This window comes from Sinohyriopsis cumingii, chromosome 4 (assembly GCF_028554795.1).
Source record: "Sinohyriopsis cumingii isolate HCF-2022 chromosome 4, ASM2855479v2, whole genome shotgun sequence".
NCBI classification, from domain to species: domain Eukaryota; kingdom Metazoa; phylum Mollusca; class Bivalvia; order Unionida; family Unionidae; genus Sinohyriopsis; species Sinohyriopsis cumingii.
In genome coordinates, this window is record NC_142964.1 from 48,665,718 (window position 1) to 48,690,700 (window position 24,983).

A 24,983-nucleotide genomic window follows, 5' to 3' on the forward strand; every position below is an offset into this window, starting at 1 on the left:
CTTAAATGTATTCTCAAATGTTTGAAGGAATTGATCAAGCTAAAAATAATTACCTTGAAAAACCATCATCAAGGTTTACATCGTCATCTTCAAAATTTTGCTACAACAGAAAAGAGCAATATTTATCTGTATGCTAACAATACTTAAGTCTTTTATCATGATGTTACCCATTTAACATAAGCTGATCACATGAATCACTTCTGTGCAAAATGTTTACTCAACTAACAAGGTTTGACAGGTACCTGTAATTGATTTTGAACTTCCATGTCTTTCTTTTTAACAGGGGATTAAACTTTTGGTTTCTGTGGCTTATAATTACAGCTATTGTTGTTATTAATTTGTTTAATGTGAGTACTTCTCTCCTTATATCCTTAAGACTAAGGTTGTGTAAAATGGTATAGTTTACTGTCAGAACCATTACAAAACAGCCATGTAAACAGGCATGCATATAGTTCACTAAGTACTATCAGATGTGCATGTCCAGGTAGGATATCAAATTGTATTCATCAATGGTATATTTATTTTACCATCCAGAGATCAAATTCCCCACCCCCATTCTTCCAAACAAAGCCTTCTGATCAGCTTCCAAAGACCTTTACACTTTTAAATAATGGAAAATTTTAACAAGCATTTTATTTTCTAAAATTTTTGTTTTACAAATTAATCTTTTTTTTTGCAAAGTCAGATTGTCATATTTTAAAAAGTGTCATCCACTGAATGTTGCTGCCCTAGACATCTGCCTTGTATGCCTAATGGAAACTAAGCACATGCCTTGTATGCCTAATGGAAAATAGGCACATGCCTTGTATGCCTAATGGAAACTAGGCACATGCCTTGTATGCCTAATGGAAACTAGGCACATGCCTTGTATGCCTAATGGAAACTAGGCACCTGCCTTGTGGAAACTAGACACATGCCTTGTATGCCTAATGGAAACTTGGCACCTGCCTATCAACATGATGAGGATCCCAAGAATATTTAACCTAAACTGTAAAAACAAATGACATCATACGATTTAAAAGATGTACAGCAATGAATCACAAGTTGACTGATGTATGATGAGCACATATCAATAGCCATCAGTCATAAGATTACAAAGCAAAAGTCTAGTTTTTAATTCATTTGATTAAAAGGCATCTTTTTATACTGTGTGCATGTTTAGACAGTTTGGAAAACATTGAAGTCTCAAATAAGACTCACAAGTTTCTGTCGAGTTGTAAAACAAATGGCACTAATGAAGTGTGTCAAATATGATTCAGGAATTCTCTTGACTGTTTTAACATGTGTCTCCCCTGAAAACAACAGCTTTCATGTAAATATCTTTCAATAATCCAACTGAAAATAAGAAAAGATTTCTGAACACAGCTGTTGCCACCTGCAAATATGTAAAGACTTAAGAGTGAAGTAAAGTTTGCAAAAAGGAAATGAAATGATCAGCAAGTACTTTTAGCTCAGGGCAGAAGGTTTTATGGAAAAAAAAATTATATTAACTTTTTATTAACTCTGGAAAGCTGTATACTCACCCCATCCCAGTATAAAAGCCATGAACCTGACATAGCCATACAAAGGCCATTATACACAGTATGATTGCCATGGCCTGAGAGAACCAACCAAAGGCAATTATACACAGTATGATTACCATGGCCTGAGAGAACCAACCAAAGCCAGTATACACATTATGATTGCCAGGACCACCCAAAGGTCATAAGGCACAGTATGGTAGTGATCCTGACAGAACCACCCAAAGCAATAAGCATAGTATGGTAGCAACAACACTGACAGAATGACCTAAAGGCCATAATGCACAGTATGGTACTGTGACCCTGACAGAACTACCCAAAAGCAATTAAACATAGTATGGTAGCAACAACACTGACAGAATAACCTAAAGGCCATAAGGCACACTGGTACTGTGACCCTGACAAAACAACTTAAAGGCCATAAGGCAAAGTGTGGTACTGTGACCCTGACAGAACCACCCAAAGGCCATAAGGCAGTGTGGTACTGTGACCCTGAGACACCACCCAAAGGCCATAAGACACAGTGTAGTACTGTGACCCTGAGAGAACCACCTAAAGGCCATAAGGCATTGTTTGGTATTGTGACCCTGACAGAACCACCTAAGGCCATAAGGCACAGTGTGGTACTGTGGCCCTGACAGACAGTGTTTCCCTTTACGCACATTTGTGCATCAGGGACGCACGCTGGAGAAAACTGACGCACACATTTTGTTGCCGTGCGTTTTTTGACGCAAGGGATTTGCATAATGCAATCAGGATTTATTTAATATCCAATGCATTGGACGAAGGGTGGCATTGTGTATAATTCAAGCATAGGCATTGACTGGTTCCCCGCTTTGTTTACTCCATGTGTTGGGCTCCTCTATTCGTATAGCAGAGTGGAACACAGGGAACATACGAAATAAGGAACCAGACTAACATAGGCAATGTTATGACGGAGTAGCTTCCCCTAATCTCGCAAGCTCCCACTCGATTTCCATTGAGCTCAGCAAGATGTCATCTTGATGTTTAACCCCAATACTTGTTGCACTAGAAAGTGATCTCCAGATTAAAACGTCGTGCACTAAAATTCATTAGCGAAGAAAGTGAAAGAAGCAGAACACAAATGAGTAACTGTGGATCCAACTTTAATGAAAAATGGAGAAAATAATTCCCTTGACTGGAATACGGCACATCCATTAGGATTACCGGTGTGACTTATGAAAGCGTGACTGTGAAGACTGCATAAGTGAATAATCCTTTTGTTACAGTGTTTAAGAATTTTAACAAATCTGCTCTCGTTCGCCACAAGATATCTGGAGAACACATTATAACCCAAGACATTCTTTCACAACAAAGAAATCAGTAAACTTGTCGAGACAAATGCATTTATTTGGATTACACAGTCAGGGGGTCATTGCAGATTTTGTTGGTTTTAACTTTGCTGCAATAAAAGAAAGACCTTAAAGTTCAAGTGTAACTTATTAGAAACAAGATTAATCATCAGCCTCCTTGATTTTTGGATAAATTTGTTCTAGGACGAAGTACAATGAAACCAATGACAGCGCAAATTTTATGACAGGCAGTAAATTGACTGTCATTCGGTTGAAAAGATTTATTAGCCTTTTTGCATTGGCTTGTATGTAATACGTTGGTCTATAATACTGCTTCGAAAGGATTATAAGGAGACTGTTAAAAGTACGATTTTAAAAGAAAAATGAACTAATAAAATTATTATTTGAATGGACAATGCATTTGTTTGTTAAATTTAACTGTGCATGTTGGTTTATTGGTATGTTTAGAGAGAGAGAAAGAGAGTATGTTGTTCAAGATGCAATATCCTATTTCAAGCTGAAAAAGTACGAGTTGGATGAAAATTTGTCAGTATATTTTTGACCCCCACATTTTTAATCTGACCCCCAATTCTGACACCAAGGTTTTTTTTTAACCCTCAGTTTTACACCCATGGGGGATACACTGGACAGAACCATCCAAGGGCCATAAGGCACAGTGTGGTACTGTGATCCTGACAGAACCATCGAAAAGCAATTATACAAGTTATGGTAGCAATGACCCTGACAGAACCACCCAAAGGCCATAAGGCACAGTATGGTAGCCATGAACCTACCTGACAGAACCACCCAAAAGTAATTATAGTATGATAGCAACAACCATCCAAAGGCCATAAGGCACAGTATGGTACTGTGACCCTGAAAGAAACACCCAAAGGCCATAAGGCACATTATGCTATTTTGATCCTGACAGAACCACCCACCAATTATTGACCAATATTATTGTGCAGAATCCATTATTTTCTTATTAAACCTGCCCTTACAGTGACTTTGACCTTTCGTGCAAACATTACATCAGTTTCTTTCATACCCAAGTACAAGCCATACACAAAGTTTGGTCGAGGAACTTACTTTAGATCAAAACTTCTCACAAAGTCAATATTTCTTTGAGTCAAAAGGATTCTGACCTCTGAACCTCTATACTTTAAATTCACTAGGTCTCTTTCTTACCTAGAGTGCAATCTGTAAACAAAATTTGGTCAAGGTACATGGTCTCAAACTTGTTATTTTGCACACACAAAAAATATTCTATCAGTCACAGTGACCCAGGGCCAGAGAGCGATCACAGGCCCTGGAGTAAGAAATACCCCAGCCTCTCCTAGCTCTTGTTCAAACAAATTTTTTCTTTTATAAAATTAAAGTGTTGTTCAGCCCAGGTCTCTTAAGGGCCCAGGCCCAAGGGATCTATCCTCAGCTGGCCCCTCTTACTTTTGGCCCTGCAGTGACCTTTGATCATTTGACCCCAAATGCAATAGGCTTCTTACTTACCCAAAGCATAAGCCATCCACAAACTAAAAGTGCCATTTTCATGCAGTAAATATTTTTTCATTCTCAGACATTAACTCTGACTTTGTTCCTCTTCAACACAGAATCAGTCTTCTTTTGCCATACGCCAAGTGAAAGTCATTCAGAGTTTAGCCAAGGTTTGTGACGCATTTCAATATCTTATTGTAAAGAAATAATTTCAACCAGTGACATTGATCTTTGACCATTTGATGATGAAATTGATTGGCTTTATCCCTACTCAAGAGCAAGCAATCCACAAACTTTGGTCCAGGAAGTAGAACTAATGTTATACAGAAACCATTTTTTTCTTTTTTCTGTTAATATGACCTTCACCTTTAATCTTTTGACCCTGAAACCAACAGGTTTGTTTCTTAATCCAAATGGAAGTTATTTACAAAGCTTGAAAATATCAGAATGCTCATCCTTGTTATATGTATCAAAGGTAGTTTTTGCAGCATCAACTAGTAATGATAAATAAGTGAAATAGGTTTCACCTCGGAATCTGAGGGAAATGAAAAATATGATGTTGACATTTGACCGTGACCATACAAACCTGAATACGGTACTTAAATTCCTTGGAACGTTTTCACTGTTCTCAATATCCAACTCAAAGGATGGAGCTTAAAAATCATTTATCTATTTTCTCAATAATTATTCTGCAAATTCTTCAGTGGGGTAGGAATAATCCAGCTTGTATGTTCAGTAGTTTATAAAGAATAGAAATATCTGTTCTCTAATCTGTTACATATATTTCCTGTGTTAGATGTCATTTAATTTTTTTGCCATATGCCCTCATGTTCTTCCTTCTCTTGAAAATTATATTTCATTTAGTTTATTTTGGGCAATTAAATAGTTTAAACTAGTGATATGATACTGGATTTAAAGTCTGTATCTCACAGTGCTTCATAATTACAGTGCAGAAAGGAAAGAAATTTAGCAGCTTCAATCTGTGATTTTGATCTTAAAGAGACCATCTTGACTGATGCATATTACACCTATTAATAAAGATAAATAAGAATATATATATATATTCATCATTCTGAAACTGCTGTAGAGTAAGAAGGTGAAAATTAAACAAAATGATATTTGACTTGAACTTGAAGACAAAGAGAAGGATAGAGTGATAAATAAATCAGGAATACAAGTGCAGGTGGGGGCCAACTAAAAGGTGAAAACAACAACAGTCTTTTAAAGATGCTGAAGGTCCAGTTTTCCTTACCCACTCTACTCTATGCTGTGGACTTGTTTCTTGATTCCTACTTGTTTCAGGTTTTGGTAATTGAGGATGATCAGCTGAAGTGAGATACAGTGTGTATTAACTATGCTGTTTATCAATACAAAATGGGTGATGGAACAAATCAATAATTAACTAAAGCTAGGTGCTGTGGGTTAATGAACTTCAACAGAAGATATTCTAGTATTCTGTTTCAGGAAGAAGAAAAAATGACACATGGACAGTACCGCAGGTTCATTCAAAGAGCTAAATTCTCAACCTTCAAATGAAAATGTTTTAATTTTAAATTTAAAAACTTAAAATAATGTAAATATCACAGGATAATCAGAAGACTCAGTAGTATCAATAACTGAGAATATGAAGTATATCCTGTATTCAATGTATCAATAAATGTCTATAGTATATCCTGTATTCAATGTATCAATAAATGTCTATAGTATATCCTGTATTCAATGTATCAATAAATGTCTATAGTATGTCCTGTATTCAATGTATCAATAAATGTCTATAGTATGTCCTGTATTCAATGTATCAATAAATGTCTATAGTATGTCCTGTATTCAATGTATCAATAAATGTCTATAGTATGTCCTGTATTCAATGTATCAATAAATGTCTATAGTATGTCCTGTATTCAATGTATCAATAAATGTCTATAGTATGTCCTGTATTCAATGTATCAATAAATGTCTATAGTATGTCCTGTATTCAATGTATCAATAAATGTCTATAGCATATCCTGTATTCAATGTATCAATAAATGTCTATAGCATGTCCTGTATTCAATGTATCAATAAATGTCTATAGCATGTCCTGTATTCAATGTATCAATAAATGTCTATAGCATGTCCTGTATTCAATGTATCAATAAATGTCTATAGTATGTCCTGTATTCAATGTATCAATAAATGTCTATAGTATGTCCTGTATTCAATGTATCAATAAATGTCTATAGTATGTCCTGTATTGAATGTATCAATAAATGTCTATAGGATGTCCTGTATTCAATGTATCAATAAATGTCTATAGTATGTCCTGTATTCAATGTATCAATAAATGTCTATAGGATGTCCTGTATTCAATGTATCAATAAATGTCTATAGTATGTCCTGTATTCAATGTATCAATAAATGTCTATAGTATGTCCTGTATTCAATGTATCAATAAATGTCTATAGTATGTCCTGTATTCAATGTATCAATAAATGTCTATAGTATGTCCTGTATTCAATATATCAATAAATGTCTATATTATGTCCTGTATTCAATGTATCAATAAATGTCTATAGTATGTCCTGTATTCAATGTATCAATAAATGTCTATAGTATGTCCTGTATTCAATGTATCAATAAATGTCTATAGTATGTCCTGTATTCAATGTATCAATAAATGTGTATATTAATTATATCCTGTATGTAACATATCAATACATATGTTTATTAATTATACCCTGTATTCAACATATCAATAAATATGTATATTAATTATATCCTGTATTCAACATATCAATAAATGTGTACATTAATTATATCCTGTATTCAACATATCAATAAATGTGTATATCAATTATATACTGTATTTAATACATCAATAAATGTATATATTAATTATATCCTGTATTCAACATATCAATAAATGTGTATGTTATATCCTGTATTCAGTATATCAATAAATGTGTATATTAATTACGTCCTGTATTCAATATATCATTAAATTTGCTTATTAATTATGTCCTGTATTCAATATTTCAACAAACTAATTTTTCTAATAAAATGTTTTTTTTCAAGAATACTTATCCAATCATAATACTTTTGGAGAATTAAGTCACAAATCCAGCCCTCCCAGATAAAACTTTTACCTAAAAGTAGGCACAAGTTGTCTGCCCACCTACGTGGTGGTCAGGCAGAGTGATCTCTCCTTGGTATAGGGATTGGCATCAAATCCATTGAATATCTCAGTTACTCTATGGATGTAACTGCGGGGAGACTGGGAGGGGGCATGTATAGTATTCTCGAAGAAACCTTTTATTAACTGTTTCTCCAAGAATACTTACCCAATCATAATACCTTAGAAGAATTACTACCTCACAAATCCAGCACTCCCATATAACACTTTTAGCTAAAAGAAGCTACAAGTTATCTGCCTATCTAGGTGGCAGTTGGGCAGAGAAATCTCCCCACTGGCATTGGGACTGGTGTCAAATGCCATCAATATCTGTTATTCTGGAGCATAAGGCATCCAGCCTATGGATGTAACTGTGAGGAAGCTGGCATTCTGTTTGGGTAAGTATTCTTGAAAAAACATTTCACTATAAAAAAAATTAATTTCTTCTTTAAATAGGTAACCCAATCATAATACCTTAGGATAATATGTAAGAGGTGAAGGAAGATATTTCCCCTTACCTCAGAGAGACCATCTCTGGTCCCCTAAGGTATCAGAGACACCTTCTAGACAACCTGACTGGAAAAGACTCCATCTGTCAGGGAGTGGCTTCAAAAGGACAAAAATGATCCCTCCTGCAAATCCAGTGGAATTCATGAACCTGCATCTGTATGAAGATGTCAAACAATCTAGAAGGGTAACCTTTGTGCCATAGGTAAAGGTTCCTACAGATTGACTTCAGCTTTTTATGATGAGAGATCTCTGATAAGAACTGGAAACTCGGGTTTCTATCCCACACCAAAGGTAACAGAACAGTTTTACACATATCCAATGATTGTGCTGACTGTCCCAACTTTGTAAGCCATTAATACATGGAGCAAATCCATTGGTGTGGGTTTAGTCACTATTCCCTCAGGTGATGTTAACAGTCAGTAGAGAATAGATCAGTCTGCTGATGAAATCCTTAGTGTGAGGACAAAAGCTTCAGGTTAGCTTGCTATATTTATTGTGTATGCGATTTAAAAGTTGAAAACATTATCAAATAAGAATAATACTACATGGCTAAGTTTCCACCAAAATATATGATTCATTATGTTGAGATGTTTTATGGGATGCTTGATCCACATAAATGTTCCATCTATCTGCTACACAAGATACTTTTGACTGTTGGTTAGCTCTTTCCCTCTCTGCTCCCCAACAGAGTCAAACCCTTGAGGTGGCAAGGTCTTTAGGAATTGCCAATAATGAGGGGTCCTGTGGCGGTGACATAACGATTCCAATTGAGGAAGCAACTGAAACAGACATCTTACAGAGACAATTTCACCTGATGTCAGAACTGAGGATCTGGTAGGTGATGCAGAAAAATGCAGACATTAGTCCTACGGTATTGGGATGGAAACTTCAGTTCAGGCATGGAGGAGTTCATTTATCCAAGTTGGATCTAATATTGACATGGAAAACTGAATGCCTGTGTTGTTGTTTATAGATTAAGGTAGTAAAGTTGATATCTCCTGACCTACCTGCGATGTAGGTGGAGAAGAATGTCACTGCTGGTGGCCCATAACACGTGCAGCAATGAGGAGTCAGATCCCATAACTTCTAATGTGCCACTAAGTAGAGTTTCTTGAGTGATAGAGGTCTGAAGGCAAGTGAAAAGATATCTCTTGAAAACTGAGACCCCAAGATGGGAAAGCATTGTGAAGTACTGTACAGGTAAAATTGAAAACTAATTAAGTACATTCTTGGATATTATGGCACTAAACTGGGCGTCAGTTGCAAGTCATGCAACTGGAAAGTTCATTTTCTGGTGGCTGATACTGTTTGATCGATTGTGGTCATGGTACACTGTGATTCGAGTTATACGGCGAAGTCCACTTGTGAAGGAAAATATCCATTTAGCTGGCATGACATTGTCCAGTTCTTGAGGCTGGGATAGGTACGTGATATTGATCCACATGTCCAGTCCATAATTTGGATATGCAATACTGTAAATGATGGTTGTTCCTGTTCTCAATCTCAGTACCCAGATAAGATATGGCTTGAAGTCTTGCATGTAAGCAGATATTTTGGTCCCCCACCAAGCTATGATTGACCTCTGTCCATAACATGCAAATCCATCAAGTATTCAAATGGTGACAACCATGGTCTAAATCTACAAGACAAAACAGAGCAGATACATTTACTGTAGTGGGCATCCTGCTTTTTGAAATAGCGTGTGCATGTGATTTGTTTTTTAACGTAGCTTTAACAATTTTCAGTCATATCGCTATAATGTATTCAGTGTGGCAGTTTATAGTGATGTCTTGCACTGATGCATCATACCACAGACATGTAGCATGATGTCCCACCCAGTCACATTATCATGTCACCAGGCCGACCAGTCCTAACACTAACCTCTTAATGCTGAATGCCAAGCGAGGCAGCTGTTAGTACCATTTTTATAAATCTTTGGTATGACTCAGACATGGATTGAACCCACGACCTCTCGTATCCGAGGCAGATGCTCTAACCACTAGGCCACAAGCGCAGTTTTGAACTAGTAAGAATCCATGCATGGTTACACACTATCATACATACCTATAGTGGAATGCACTTGACCTGTACACGTACAGAATTATAGCCTCAGCATTAATATGTAAAAAGTGCACTAAATAATCAATTCCTGCCACAAATAACGTACACACATACATCTGATTGAATGTACTGGTAGAATCGCTGGAGCATCTATTATAGTCTGTACATGTAAAGACTGGACAACAAATAATCAATTCCAGCCACAAATAACTTATACACATACATTTGATTGAATGTTGAATCGCTGGAGCATCAATTACAGTCTGTACATGTAAAGACTGGACAACAAATAATCAATTCCAGCCACAAATAACTTATACACATACATTTGATTGAATGTTGAATCGCTGGAGCATCAATTACAGTCTGTACATGTAAAGACTGGACGGCAAATAATCAATTCCAGTGGCAGCTTACCTGAAGGAAGGCCAATCGTTGATTGCCTATTCAAAATTATAGATACTTATAAAGTAGGTGCTACAATATCCATTATGAGGCAATTTTACCTTGAGATAAGGTCCAAGGACATTCTATACAGGCAAAAGTCAATAATGTGTCAGATACACGACTATGAATTAGTGCCAACAGATAGCCTAATGAAGGCAATGAAGCATCAGTACATAATATCAATTAACAATACTACCTGTAGAAAAGTTCATTGATAGCCTGTACAGGTTAATTTAGTAAAGCTTGGCACCAAGATGCTAAGATTGTATAGGTACAGAAAACTTATCAGACATTATATACATGTTAATGAGCTTTTTATAGCTACAACAGACTTGCATGCACATCTAATTAAAACTATTGTGAAAACACATAGGCTACAGGTGCAAGTATGTAATACTATTAACTGATAGCACAATGATAATTGAAAAGGCAGAACTTTGTTGTCATAGGAAGAAAGAAAAGTTGGAAACAGAAGGAGTCAGATTCCCTTCTGAAGTGAAGACTCCTCCAACTTCTAAGTGTGGAACTTGCAGAAACTTGGTAAAGGACTTTTGTGAGGTCCCTTTTGATGAGAGCATACTGCACGGCATGAGCAGAAGTGTTAACTATGATATTCATGGGATTTGGCACCAATCCCTATACCTAAGGGAGATCACTGCCGGAGCGCCACCTGGGGGGGGGGGGGCAGCTAACTTTTCGCACATTTTAACTTAAAAGAATGTCTGGGAGTGCTGGATTTTCGAGGAAGTAGTAGTTCTCCTAACTTAAGGTATTATGATTGGCTAACATATTTAAAGAAGAAATGTGAATATTAATTATATCCTGTATTCAATATATCAATTGAATAAGAATTATATCCTGTATTCAATATATCTATTGAATAAGAATTATATCCTGTATTCAATATATCAATTGAATAAGAATTATATCCTGTATTCAATATATCAACTGAATAAGAATTATATCCTGTATTCAATATATCAATTGAATAAGAATTATATCCTGTATTCAATATATCAACTGAATAAAAATTATATCCTGTATTCAATATATCAACTGAATAAGAATTATATCCTGTATTCAATATATCAACTGAATAAGAATTATATCCTTATTCAATATATCAATAAATGTGTATAGTAATTATATCCTGTATTCAAACGTCTGTAATTAGTGATGATATAGTATGTGTATATAGATGTAGTTTCAATAAAATTTGTACAACTATTAAGTACATTCTTATATACAGACTTTATCTAATAAATGTACTTACCTAAACTTGAATTTAACAAAGAACCTGTATCAGAAATAGCTGAGTCATTACCAATCATGTCTTGATGCTTATTTTTTTCTTGATTCTTTCCATTCTGAAGAAGAAATAAAAAACAGACTTCATTTAGAACATTAAAATATTCTCATACTGATTATAAATTTAATGAGCATTCATCTTTTGAACATATGCCTACCAGATTTGATTCAACTAAAGTTCCAGGACATTCAAATTGAACAAAAGTCCATGAAACCATGTGGTATAGAACTTACTATAGCATCTCCTTCAGGAGAAAATGACTGAACATAACATTTGTCTAACTTGCAACAAAAAAAATGCAGCCAAATTCTGTGCAATACTTAAAAAAAAAATTCATATCCTATTTGTTTCCAAGAACACTGATACAAGTTCCTTGTAAATTAGCAGCATCGAACAGTGCAAACTGACCAGTCCAAAAAGAAAGGGGCTAAGCCATAGGTCAGTATAATGGAAAGAGGTTCAGAGGCTTTTACGACAGATGCCACATTTTTTCTTTATTTATACAAATTATTCCATTCTATTAATCAAATATGAAATAATTTACATCGAGCTAAAATAAATTAAAGTAATTACTGAGTATCATTATTCAGGAGCTCAAGCATTTTTAAACATACAACAGCGCTTTGATTATCAAACCCCTGAGCTTGAAAATTGTGTTGATGGATGGCAGGTTGATAGCCAGGTTGTGCTGAACACCAAAATACAATACAAAAGAACAGTTACAAGTATGAGCTTTAAGGAATGAATAAAGTAGTTATTTTTAAACAATATAGTTTCCTTTCTTTACTCAAATCTTACTGAATCTGGCTTCAAGCAGATGATTTTGAATTGTCTTTTTCCAAAACGGTGAAGCCCCTTTGAATGAGATTTCAATTAAAATTTAGACTTTAGGTCTTGGGACTTTGACACTTATGTGGAAAGGTAATCAAATTTAGAGCTAAAAGAACACTGGCTCATGCACTTTTCTATACACATTGTTTCAGTCTGAATATCATGTACAAAACAAAAACGTGAGTAGGCTTTGAGTAGCTCAGCTGGTATGTAATTTTGCATATATATTTGTTGACATTTTACACTTTGCTTACGAAACTGCAAAGTATTACTTTAATTTCAATTTTGTTTGTAAAAGTGGAAGGTCCAAGGAATGTTGAAAAGTGTATCTCTTGAGTCAGATTGGGAAAACTAGACCTTGGACCACCACTATTTTCAGGCCCTGAACCTTAAAAGAAAAGTGCAACATTTTTACGTTAATATAGCAAGTCCTAACAACTAGTACAACACGGTGTCGATAATTCAAGTTTTGATGAGACGTGTTCTTAAAGTGGAGGAAAACAATAAAATTAATTAGATATGCAACCATGTACCTTTGCATTGTCTGGGACCAGAATGCAGAAATACAGGAAAGGTTAGTTACAATATGCACAAACGTACTTTCTTCAAATTATAACATTATTATACCAAGGGTTTTTAGAGAACAGCTTTGGATTGTGCAATGCCACCTGAGCATGCATGCTGTGCATGTGTGTGAGACTTGGATTTTTAATGTAACTTTAATAACTTTTCAGTCATATTGCTACGATGTCTGCAGTCTGGCAGTTTATAGTGATGTCTAGAACTGAAGCATCAAGCTGCAGACATAGCATCATGTCCCACCCAGTCATGTGACACCAGTCTGACCAGACCAAACACAAACCTCTTAATGCTGAGCACCAAGAGAGGCAGCTGCCAGTACCATTTTTATAAATCTCTGGTATGACTCTGCCAGAGTTTGAACCCATGACCTCCCACATCCGAGGCAGGTGCTCTAACTACTTACACCACCATATTGGTTGCATGCACTTGTAATGTCACAATTCATACTACATGGGGTTAAAGAAAAACAATTCAAACCTTGGAATATAATTGTGGGTGATCTGTAAATGTGTACAACAGTTTTTATAAAGTCACTATCGTGGGCTTAGATGTGCTTTTGCATACATTTAAATTAACACCCAAATCATAAGACAGGCAGGTCTGAAAATTGGTATGAGTGATAACTGCGTCAACACATCAGATGGGGTGGTTAGAATGAAACCCTAAAGAAAGTCGTGCTTTGGGAGCATACAACTGTGGCCCCTGGGTAACAATCTGGAAACCATTGATATCCCCACCTACCATGGGCTTGGCCCCTGGGTCATAATTTGGAAACTATCAACATCCCCACCATATAACCAAATATACAGTTGATAAGAATGACAAGATGAATTCAGATACACCTCAAAAGTTTATGCTGGATCTATTCGTATCCTTCATGAACTTGACCATCAGGGCAGATTTTATGGGGTGGTGTAACAAAAGAAGGGATGTATGATTATTAAACACACTCAAGTTTGGTTTATTATCAAGTACAGTCTGTCCCTATGTTAGAGCTATCTTAAATAAGTTACTAGACTTACCAGAGTTATTTTCTTGTCTTTAACTTTCTGTGAATTTTCCCACTGATCTTTTGCTAACCTGAATGCCTGGGCAACAGACCATGTAACAGCTTGGGCCTGAAATTAGAACTAGGATGGTCCAGAAGTCCTCACTAAATCAAGAAATTATGAGTCCATACAATTTGCTTTCAAGAGGTGTCCATTACAATGGGTTATCATTGTACTGGTTTACCACATTACAGGTGAGGTTGCATTATACTGAGGTAGGATAAGAACTATGGGCAAAGGTTGCTATATACTGAAGATTAACTTTCAAAACTATATTCATCACAAATTAGCAAACATGTGGATCAAAGTAATCAACATACAGCAAATATCACTGTGATGAATCTATACATATCACTTACTAGTCATCTGAATGAAAACAGAGATTATCTTATGCAGTGGTCCGTCATTATAATCTGACTCAGACAGCACTGCCCCTTATACAACACCAGTACAATCAAGGATTCAACGTCTTGGTTGGTTGCTTAATTTTATGGTACTTTGAGCACATTATCATGCCAAGAAAATACTTTTGTTATATGAGAAATAGTCCTATCCCGGGAAGCATGAGAATGGGGGAAGAGTATGTATCAAATTAAATAGACCTATCCCAGGAAGCATGAGAATGGGGGAAGAGTATCTAACAAATTAAATAGTCCTATCCCAGGAAGCACGAGAATGGGGGAAGAGTATCTAACAAATTAAATAGTCCTATCCCAGTGGGTACTGTATGTTGATTATTGTAATAGAAGGGGGTATTGTATGTTGATTATTGTAATCTACAAGTCTGCTAACTGATGACATACCAGAAATAAAGTGGTATACATCCTAAAAATATTAAGGTGCATAAATTGAGATAACATTTGGAATAGTTTTATTTAGAATGTCACTTAAAATCCAACAGCAGATGATAACACTCTAATATATCTCCCAAATCATCAGCTCATTCTTCTAGTCAGTATAAACATTGGACAAAGGAGAATAACTTGTGTACAATAGGTACTGCTGGCACATATCTACACATCTGGCACTTCAACAATCTTTCATGCATATAATGCCAGATTCATTTATCACGTGATACCATTCATACAAAAAAAATGGCAATGACAATGTTAAGTAGATTTAGAATAATTCTTGAGTGATAACAGATAATCATTGTTTTAGAAATGATGGAAACATAAGATCATGCAATTCCCTTTATGAGCTACTTGGAAAATTTTGTTCATGTGGCAAGTGGCAAAATATATGGCTTCAACTCCTCATATAACCAATGAAGAGAATGAAAGCAAATAACTGTTGATATGTATTATAAATGCCAAAAGGGAAAGATACGCCACAGATAAAAGCGTTAATTAAAAATTCCAACCAATGTTTTCCATTTATATTCTATCTCTCTTTTATCTACACTGCCTGCATGGTATTAAAAGGCCTCAAACAAACATACTTTCAGTGAGGCTAAAATCTTGCATACCAATTTTTATGATAGCAGAGAATTTCTTGAGCTTTAGAACTTGCATAGTAGCCCAAAAATATGTTTGATAACTAAATCAGAACTAAGACCAAGTAGCCCTCCATGGCAAAAAAACCCACATGATCCTGGCTAGTGGTGGAAAAAAATATAGACAACAAAAAATTATAATCAATTTCCAGTCTGTGTGATGAGTATTTTGTTTGTTTGGTACTTTACTGCACAGCAACACAATACATTTAGTGCTAAGGCAATTTGGAGTAAAGTGCCTTGCCCAAGGACACACCATGGTAGCTGACCCAGACTGGTCTGACGGTAGGATTAAAAACCACACCCTTTCTGTCCTGAGTCAGGCATGTTGACTACTTGGCCACCACAGATCCATAGAATAAGTGCCAATTTAAACAATTATCAAGGCCTATAAAGCTTGACATCTATCTTTCAGAACACTCGTCTTTGAAAATGAAAATAAAATAAAACAGCCTTACAATCTTTTTCTTGGCAGACAGGAAGGCATAGCACTCCATGGTTTCATTTATGGTATTTCTTGCGATGAAGGCAAATACTTTCTCGTGATTCTTGTCAGCTGTACAGAATGATATTCTGAAAAAGTGAAGCTCAAACTGTCAAATATTAAGGGAATATTATTATAAAAGCCATCAGAACAGATATTATCTGAAGACAACAGACATCATTACACAAAAATAGACCTAAATTAAAAAATAATAATTTTGATGATAAAAATCACCAATTACATTAGAAGTATAATTCTGTGTTATATAAATGATGCAGTCAAGAAAACTAAATCACATCTCTTCAAATTTTGTTGTGGTGACTATGAATTTGTATCAATTAACTATACTTGTATAGACTGGTACAAAGTCAAGGTCAATACAATAGGTTTGCTGGTTCAAAAGAAAGCCCAAACTTCCAAATTTAAAACACTGGAGCAGATGGGGGTGGGGGATATAACAAAAACCTTGTGACAAACAAGACTGGATCAGTAACCCAATAAACCAGTATATTCTTTTGTTTCACACCAATACAATAACCAAAAATCACTATTAAATGTCACGGTTCACTAAGAAATTTTAAAGCAAAAAAAACATCAATGATGTTTCTATGTCTTGAATCAGTGAACAAAATTTAGTTGATCAACATGTCTTAGTCTTAGTTTCGTATCTTTCTGCACATCTAATGGTGAAGATTATGTATTTCCATGACCTTGGGATATGAAATAATACAACATAAAAGAGTTAAAGTTAGACATATAAAACAACAGTCATGACCTTGGAATATGGAATAATACACATAATAGAGTTAAAGTTAGACATATAAAGCAACAGTCAAACATGTTTAAATAGCATCAAAAGTTTATTGTCAGTATATATCATGTTTCGAAGTTGCATAACATTATACATATTCATATTTGAAATGGGAAGCCAGTACCCAGCCCTAATGGCAAACAGATTGCATATTGTTATACATATCATATTGGAAATGGGCTGTCAATACCCAGCCCAAATAGCAAACCAACTGCATACTGTTACACATATATTGGAAATGGGCTGCAAATACCCAACCCTAATGACAAGAGTTTTAATATTTTCAAGCCTTGATTTATGTGGTTAATTGTGAGGTGAACATTATAAAGAAATACAGTTCACTGAGCATCTATAAAAAAGTTAGGCTAAATTTTTAATGAGGCTGACAAATTTATCCAAATTATGGAGTGTTCGGTGTTTCAGTGTTTTACCTGTATATAGACATGTTAATCATAGCCTGTTTGGTCACCATATCAGTGACGCATATCCCTTTTGGAGCAACAGACAGGCAGACTTTCTGTAGTTTCTTTCCAATTGATTTAGCCTAAAGAAAGAATGAAAATAAGATGGTCCAGATTTCAGTATTTCATTTAAGTTTGTCAGAGGGTTTCACACTGGAAGTATGTATCTGGTAAGTGAAAACAATGAAATATTAGCATCTGCATGGTTAAATACAAATTATTACTGAATGGTAACATTATGAAAACCTTGCAATTAACCGGGCTTAATCATGTTCAACAAATCAAAACATAAGAATGAAACAATTATCAATGAAACCACTACAAATCTTTATGCTTCATGATGTGCACACAATATGATGAAATTTTTTTTATACTTCCAGTTAAAAATAAAATGCAGAAAAGTTGATGTTTATCAATTTTAACATTTCTGTAAAGTCAACCTTGGGAATAAGTGTGAAATATCAACAAATTTAATTTTATCAGAAGATTTACAATATGTACTCGCTTATAAGTCGAGTCAAACTGCAAACAACAAAGATCCAGATCTGCCAATGGGATAAGGTATAAGTGGGTGCAAAGCAAGAACTATTTACACACACACACATGCCTTGGTTGGTTCCCTTATTTTAAACATTGTTCATTATGCATATCTGCATTTAACATTGGTATTTAGCAATGTTTTAAGTAGATAATTTTCTGTACTGTAGGTATATTATGAATACATTTTATAATGGAATACATTTATCATATTCATATGAACAGTATTCATACTTGAAAGTATGTATGTTTGGATGAAGTGATATCATGCAATGTATTTTGGCCATGACCTCAAAGAAGCACAGCATGAACTATACATTGTAATATTTTTTATCTTACCTAGATTATAGCATTGTCATTACAAAATGGTAAAAATACTTAATCAATCGCCACTTAAATGAGATATTTATTTTCATTTTCTTTAGTTCCTAAATTTTCACCGGAAAATGGCAGGCAAAAATATTTCCAAACTAGTTTGAAACAACCCCTATAACATGTACATTAGAGTACATGCACAGGTGTCCTCACACTATGGTGTTCATCCATTCAAACCACAGGTGTCCTCACACTATGGTGTTCATCCATTCAAACCACAGGTGTCCTCACACTATGGTATTAATCCATTAAAACCACAGGTGTCCTCACACTATGGTGTTCATCCATTCAAACCACAGGTGTCCTCACACTATGGTGTTCATCCATTCAAACCACAGGTGTCCTCACACTATGGTGTTCATCCATTCAAACCACAGGTGTCCTCACACTATGGTGTTCATCCATTCAAACCACAGGTGTCCTCACACTATGGTGTTCATCCATTCAAACCACAGTGGTCACTGATGTTATGGATGAATAACCTGAACTTTACATCTACATGATTTGGGAGTTAATTCTGAATTAAATGTGAATTTTTTTGTACCAAGTTAATTTTCGCTCCAGTTTTGAAAATCAAAAATAATAAATTGCCTGTTATACTGGTAGCTGATTGACCATTTATAATAATTTGCAATTAGGCCAAACAAATACTTTTCCTATTGCACTAATTTTAAAATTAGAGTAGGTAGGTATTTTTTTTTAAAAAACACTATATATATTATAACCATCTGAATATAAAATGTACTAAGCACTTCACGTACTGGGCTAATCCATCTCAATTTGATGAACAAAAAATTCTTTTAATTTTTTATTTAAACATTATATATATTTATAGATTATAATGATTAAATGATTAGTATATATAATGTCTAAGCACTTCAATTTCAGGAAGTTTGTATTTTGTATATTTTTACGGTGGGGGTGGGGGTGCGAGAGCTAGGTCAGCAACAGAAAACAGGGATGGTTGGCCAACCAGACCAATTTTTTTTTTTACCTTACAGTGATGTGATGTAGGTAATACTATCCTTCAGAATGAATTAAATATATAGTTTCAAATGAGCTCATGCAAAGACATATTGCCACAAAACATGGTACAAAAACCATGGGCACATAAACCTTAAGTAAGGAACCAACCATTTCATAAAAACAAAACTGACATTTAATTTCATTGCTGCTGACAAAAACATGACCTTGGGTATTGATAAAACATAACTGAATTATCAAAGTCAATATGAATAAAACCAGACCCTTCCTTCCAACAGAATAGGCACAGAGTAAACAAATATGGTGCCACCCATCCCATGCTGGTGCATCCATTTTTAGAAACCGAGTTTTTACTATCACAACTCACATTAATTTATGAATTAAGAAAACACAGTCTAATAAAGAGATACTTTCTAAACACCAATGTCTTCCATTATTACCCCTTACGGTTTCAAATTGATTTTAGGAAGAAAATAACAAAAGCACAGCAGTTAAAATATACAAAAAAATACATTTAAAAATAGATCCGATTCTATTCTTAAAACACAAATATTTTTTATATTGATGATTTTAGTTTTGAAACACACAAGTTGGTATCTTTTCATCATCAAATGATAACTTGTGGAAATCAGACAGTGATAACAAACTATAACTTGTTGGGAAATGGGTTAATGGTCAGTCGGTTATTAAAACACATGCCTGTGAATGCGAAAATGTTTATTCTGTTGTTGTTGATTTCAATATCTGATATGGTCGCATACAATGCATTTTGCCTGGTGCTTACCAAACTATTATTCTACAGGGTTGAGGGATCATTTAAAAAACCATAAACTATTTTCATTCAGTTGCCTTTAAAAAAAAACACTGCAAAGATGATTTCAATTTCCTAATAGAAGGTGAAGTTAAATGGTAACAGCTTATGGATGTTCAACAGCATTACATGCAAAATATCTGGCTAATTTGTAAGAAAAAAAATTCAAAAAGTAAGAGGGAGGAAAAATGAAATTATTACCATTTCTACAATTCTGTGTACAGCTCTAGTACTGATGCCTTCTCCATAACTTTCACCCAGTGGCAATTCATCCAAAAGGGTTGATCCCAGGTACTTTAGGTAAAAGACCACACCCTCTGTTACTGCCTCCTTGTTCTCACTCCAACCCTCACCCAATTCTAAAGTATGGAAAAAAATACAATAAGAATTCATGTAAGTGATGCATTTCCTTATCAGTTAATCCTTTAAGTCAATGTACACAGGTCTGACTGTAGGGTGAGATCTTACCACTTCTAAATCGTGTGCATGTGATTTTGATTTTAACATAGCTTTAACAATTTTCCAGTCATATTGCTATGATGTCTGAAATGTGGCAGTTCATAATGATGTCTAGCACTGGAGCATCATGTTGCACACATGTAGCATGATGTCCCACCCAGTCTGTCCCACCCAGTCACATTATCCTGACAAAAGGCTTGACCAGTCCTAACACTAACCTCTTAATGCTGAGTGCCAAGTGAGGTAGCTGCAAGCACCGTATTTTATAAGTCTTTCGCATGACTTGGCCAGGGTTTAAACCCATGACCTCCTGCAGCTGAGGTGGATGCTATAACCATTTAGGCCACTGGCATGGTCACTTCCAAATTACCACTTAGTGGCTAAGTACTCAGGGTGATGATGCAACCGCAACTTAAGTTATGGTCAAGCATACGAATTCACAATTTCATTCCTGCACATGTAAATGCTTTTAACACAATTTACATTAAAAAAGATACTTGGGCCCAGGATGGATGAGAGGTCTAAAGCACTCACCATTACCGATCACTTCCATCATATTTCTACCCAAATGGGGTCGAGTCTCAGGCTTGATCAATGTGGGTATGCAAGAAAGCTTGCAGTAGCTTCCTGTGGATCAATGGTTCATACTGGGGTTTTCCTGGGTTTTCTTTGACCAGTTTTATTGGCTGCCATACATTGTCTATCATGCGCTGAAAAAAATGGCATTAAACCCAAATAACAACAAATATCAATGCCTCAACGTTAGGATCTAATATTACAAAACCGACAGGATAAGGCCCGAGTTTTCACCTCAGTGAAATGATGCTTCACTGCATATACTCTTATGCAAACAAGCTGTCATCTGGTTTCAAAGTATTATATCCACTCGGGTTACATTGCAAGTTGCAACTAATGGGGCCGTCATGTTATCTTTATTGGGTCTTGTCAAACAATACAAAAGACAGTCGGTCACAATCAAAATTAAAATACAGCCATTGTATGTATGAGAGAGAGAGAGAGAGAGAGAGAGAGAGAGAGAGAGAGAGAGAGAGAAGCGCCTGCCAAAAAAAAAGCATGTTAGTGATGGACGTTTGGTTTAATCTCGCTCGTTTGAGAGATCAACATAGTTCACAAGAAATTAAACTGCTGAAAAATAAGTGTGTTGTTTACTTGTTGTTACTGTGTTATGGTTACTTCAATCATACCACCAACACTAGGCCTACTTACTGCTATGCTTTGACTTCCCTGGTGTTGGACTCTTACGGACTACTCGCAAAAGGGCGTCCATGCTTTGGCGTCGAAATCCCGAAATATATTAAGTCAATAAAATAAAGATACACTGCTATGTGGATGTCTTTTTTTATCGAACACTGTGTCAGAGATCGGCAGCCGTGCTGCTAATTATGAGAAACAAGGTGGTGTGATTCACACGCGTGGCTTTCATGTGTACGACTGACATATCTGTCAACAATCTGTACTAACGAAAAAGGCAGAAGTATGCCGGTGAATATGACTCGCCCTGAGTCATGTTCACCGCGAGTTTCCATGGGTCGTTTGACCTGTGTCTGGTTTCACCCCAAAAATGTACTTCTTTGGAAAACTGGCAACAACAACCTCTAATAATGTTCTTTCGATGCATTGAACTTAATATATTTTCAGTGGACTAAATGCATTTTGTCGTTGTTATGCCACGCTAGTTGTGCGTCTGATCGATTCCGATTTAGGTAACAGTTTGGATGTGAGAGAGTGTTTTGGATTTTTAACGTAGCTTCAGGGCCGTGCAGAGGATTTGGGGGCCCCGAGCATCCTTCCGATTTTGCCCCCCCCCCCCCAGTTTTTTTTAAATATAAAATAATAAACAAATGGCCGATTATAATTAGTCCAGCTTTCTTTTGTTACAAGGTCATTTTTCTTGCACTTGTTTTTGCCAATTCCTCAGTGATATCATGGAAATCAAGTTTTCGCGTTAATTCACACTCAATACTCAAAATGGCAAGATCACTAGTTCGTTCTTGTCCCATAGTTGAGCGCAAGAAATTCTTGATGAGTTTCAATTTACTGAAAGAACGCTCACTTGAGGCAACTGTTACTAGTATTGAAGAGAAAATACGGAGCGCTATCACTACATTTCTTAAGAGTTCACCAAGCTTCTGTTCTGAAATGGAGAAAGAGGTTTCTCACCAAAATTTGCTGCATGAATTTGTTTCTTTTGAAGCAATTCTTCAGACAGTTCAGTTTCAGTTACGTCACATGAATATTTCTTTGAAAAATCAGAAAAGGCACTCTTAATTTCATCTTCAGACTGTTTTTGATACTCCCACCAGAAAGAGAATGTAGCCACGATTTTTTGACTTGCTGTGAAACGAACTTTAAGTCCACCAGTAACTGAATCAATAATGTGATAAAAAAAAAAAAATTAATTAATTTCATCTTCAGACTGTTTTTGATACTCCCACAAGAAAGAGAATGTAGCCACCATTTTTTGACTGGCTGTGAAACGAACTGTAAGTCCACCAGTAACTGAATCAGTAATGTGATAAAAAAAAAAAAAAAAAAAAAAAAAACAGTTCTCCGAAACGTTGGCTCTTCTTCTGATATCATTTTCGTTGAATCTGTGATATGTTAGTAGTGAATGGGATACCCTAGGGCAAATGAGAACATATAAGGAAAAACAGGGGGTTGTACCCTAGGGCAAAGGTGAATTTAACATGGTGAATTTTAATATGGGTGGGACTATAAAGGGACAATGGATTGGGACTGTCTAGGGACAATGGGGGGTACTGTTTAGGGACAATGGGAATTTAACATGGCAGATTTATATAACACAGACAATAGGTAACAGACAAGAAACAAACACTGATACAACATTAGTAGTAAATGGGGATGCATTAGCGACAATGGGAATTAGCATTACAGACCCCCCTGGGTCAGATTAGCGACAATGGAAATTTAACATGGCGAAAAATCGTGGGTCAGATTAGCGACAAGGGAAATTAACATGGGGAATAAATCGTGGGTCACTCTAGCGACAAGGGGAATTTAACATGGAACTATAGTGTGGGTCTGTCTAGCGACAAGGGGAAATTAACATGGGGAATAGAGTTTGGGCTTTTGGGATTTTTTTTTTCTTTTTTTAAAAATTTTTTTAAAAAAGGGGTAGGCAATTGAAAGGCTATCTCTTTTCGAGAAATATGGCTGGCCCTGAAAAGGGTCTTTGGGTTTATGTTAATATTAATATTAACATAGATGGCATCTGTCACATCTTCTTCTTCTTCTTAAACTCCTTCTAACTGCCGGTCCATACACAAGTACCCTCTTGAGACATCCTTGTCTTTCTATGTAAACTCTCCTCATCCATTGACTAGTATCTGTCCTATCAACAACAGTCCACTTGGACCGGACATACATGAGCATGTCCGTCCTAAACATCATGGAAGACACAAGGGTGGATGACTCAACTGTGGTCCACATCTCGAAGCGACGAGAATAGGTGAATCAATGCAGTGAACTGCGCTTATTTATAGGTACAGGAAGGATTGAAACGGATTGAATTCATTCACCAATCCGAACACGCGTTACAAAATTCAGTCAGCTCGCATCCAATCCGAAGAGAGCAGTCTGTGACGTCACGTGGTCTATATAGATTCGTTAGCGCTTGTGTGCAGTCAATCTATGCGACAGTGATTCAACATGACGGAAACTCAGAAAACGATCCATTGGGGCGCACCAGCAGGGGAGACTGCCCAAGGGAACCCGGACTTACTTTCAGAAGAGGTACATTGGGATTTTGTGGATTTTCTTACCTCGCAAGAATTTGTTCCGGAACCTTCGTTACCTTCTTCATTACCGCAAGTGGAGAATTTTAGACAGAGACAGAAAGAAGAATTGGAGAAATTTATGCAACGACAAAAGGAAGCGGAACAAGCTTTTCTCCTACAGCAACAGCAACAGCAACAAGAAGAGGTAAGAAAAAAACAAGAAGAAGAAGAAGTAGCAGCAAAGAAACAAGAGGGTGAAAATCAAACGGCTACGGTACTGTTGGACGTTTTAGCGGAGTTAAGAAGTCTGAAACAAATGTATCAGACTTCTTTATCACGACCGAAGAGAATACGACCTTCCCGAGCTAAACACGCCAACCCTGTGACTAAGCCTATCGTACCACCCTTAGTGATTTCAACCCAATCATCAGAAGTAGGCCTCGGCCGTGGCAAAGGCTTAAGGCAGTTAAAGTTGATTGGTTAAACTCACCCCTACACCAAAATAAAAGGCCCTTTTCAGGGCCACCCACTTCTCTCGAAAAGA

At 35.9% G+C, this 24,983-nt stretch overlaps 1 protein-coding gene across 1 annotated transcript in view; it reads right to left on the reverse strand.

The window, feature by feature from the left end:
• LOC149801129 (low density lipoprotein receptor adapter protein 1-like) overlaps positions 1-22,423 on the reverse strand; it is a 38,818-nt gene extending 16,395 nt beyond the window's left edge. The window contains exons 1-8 of the mRNA XM_089955155.1: positions 21,909-22,423; positions 20,424-20,581; positions 17,486-17,598; positions 16,218-16,332; positions 14,238-14,333; positions 11,767-11,860; positions 5,577-5,650; positions 54-100 (exon numbers count right to left, since the gene is read on the reverse strand). Of these exons, the coding sequence (XP_089811281.1) occupies positions 54-100; positions 5,577-5,650; positions 11,767-11,860; positions 14,238-14,333; positions 16,218-16,332; positions 17,486-17,598; positions 20,424-20,581; positions 21,909-21,969 (758 nt within the window). The 5' untranslated portion in view covers positions 21,970-22,423. The remainder of the gene's footprint in view (positions 1-53; positions 101-5,576; positions 5,651-11,766; positions 11,861-14,237; positions 14,334-16,217; positions 16,333-17,485; positions 17,599-20,423; positions 20,582-21,908) is intronic.
• Between the last annotated feature and the right edge of the window lie 2,560 nt (positions 22,424-24,983).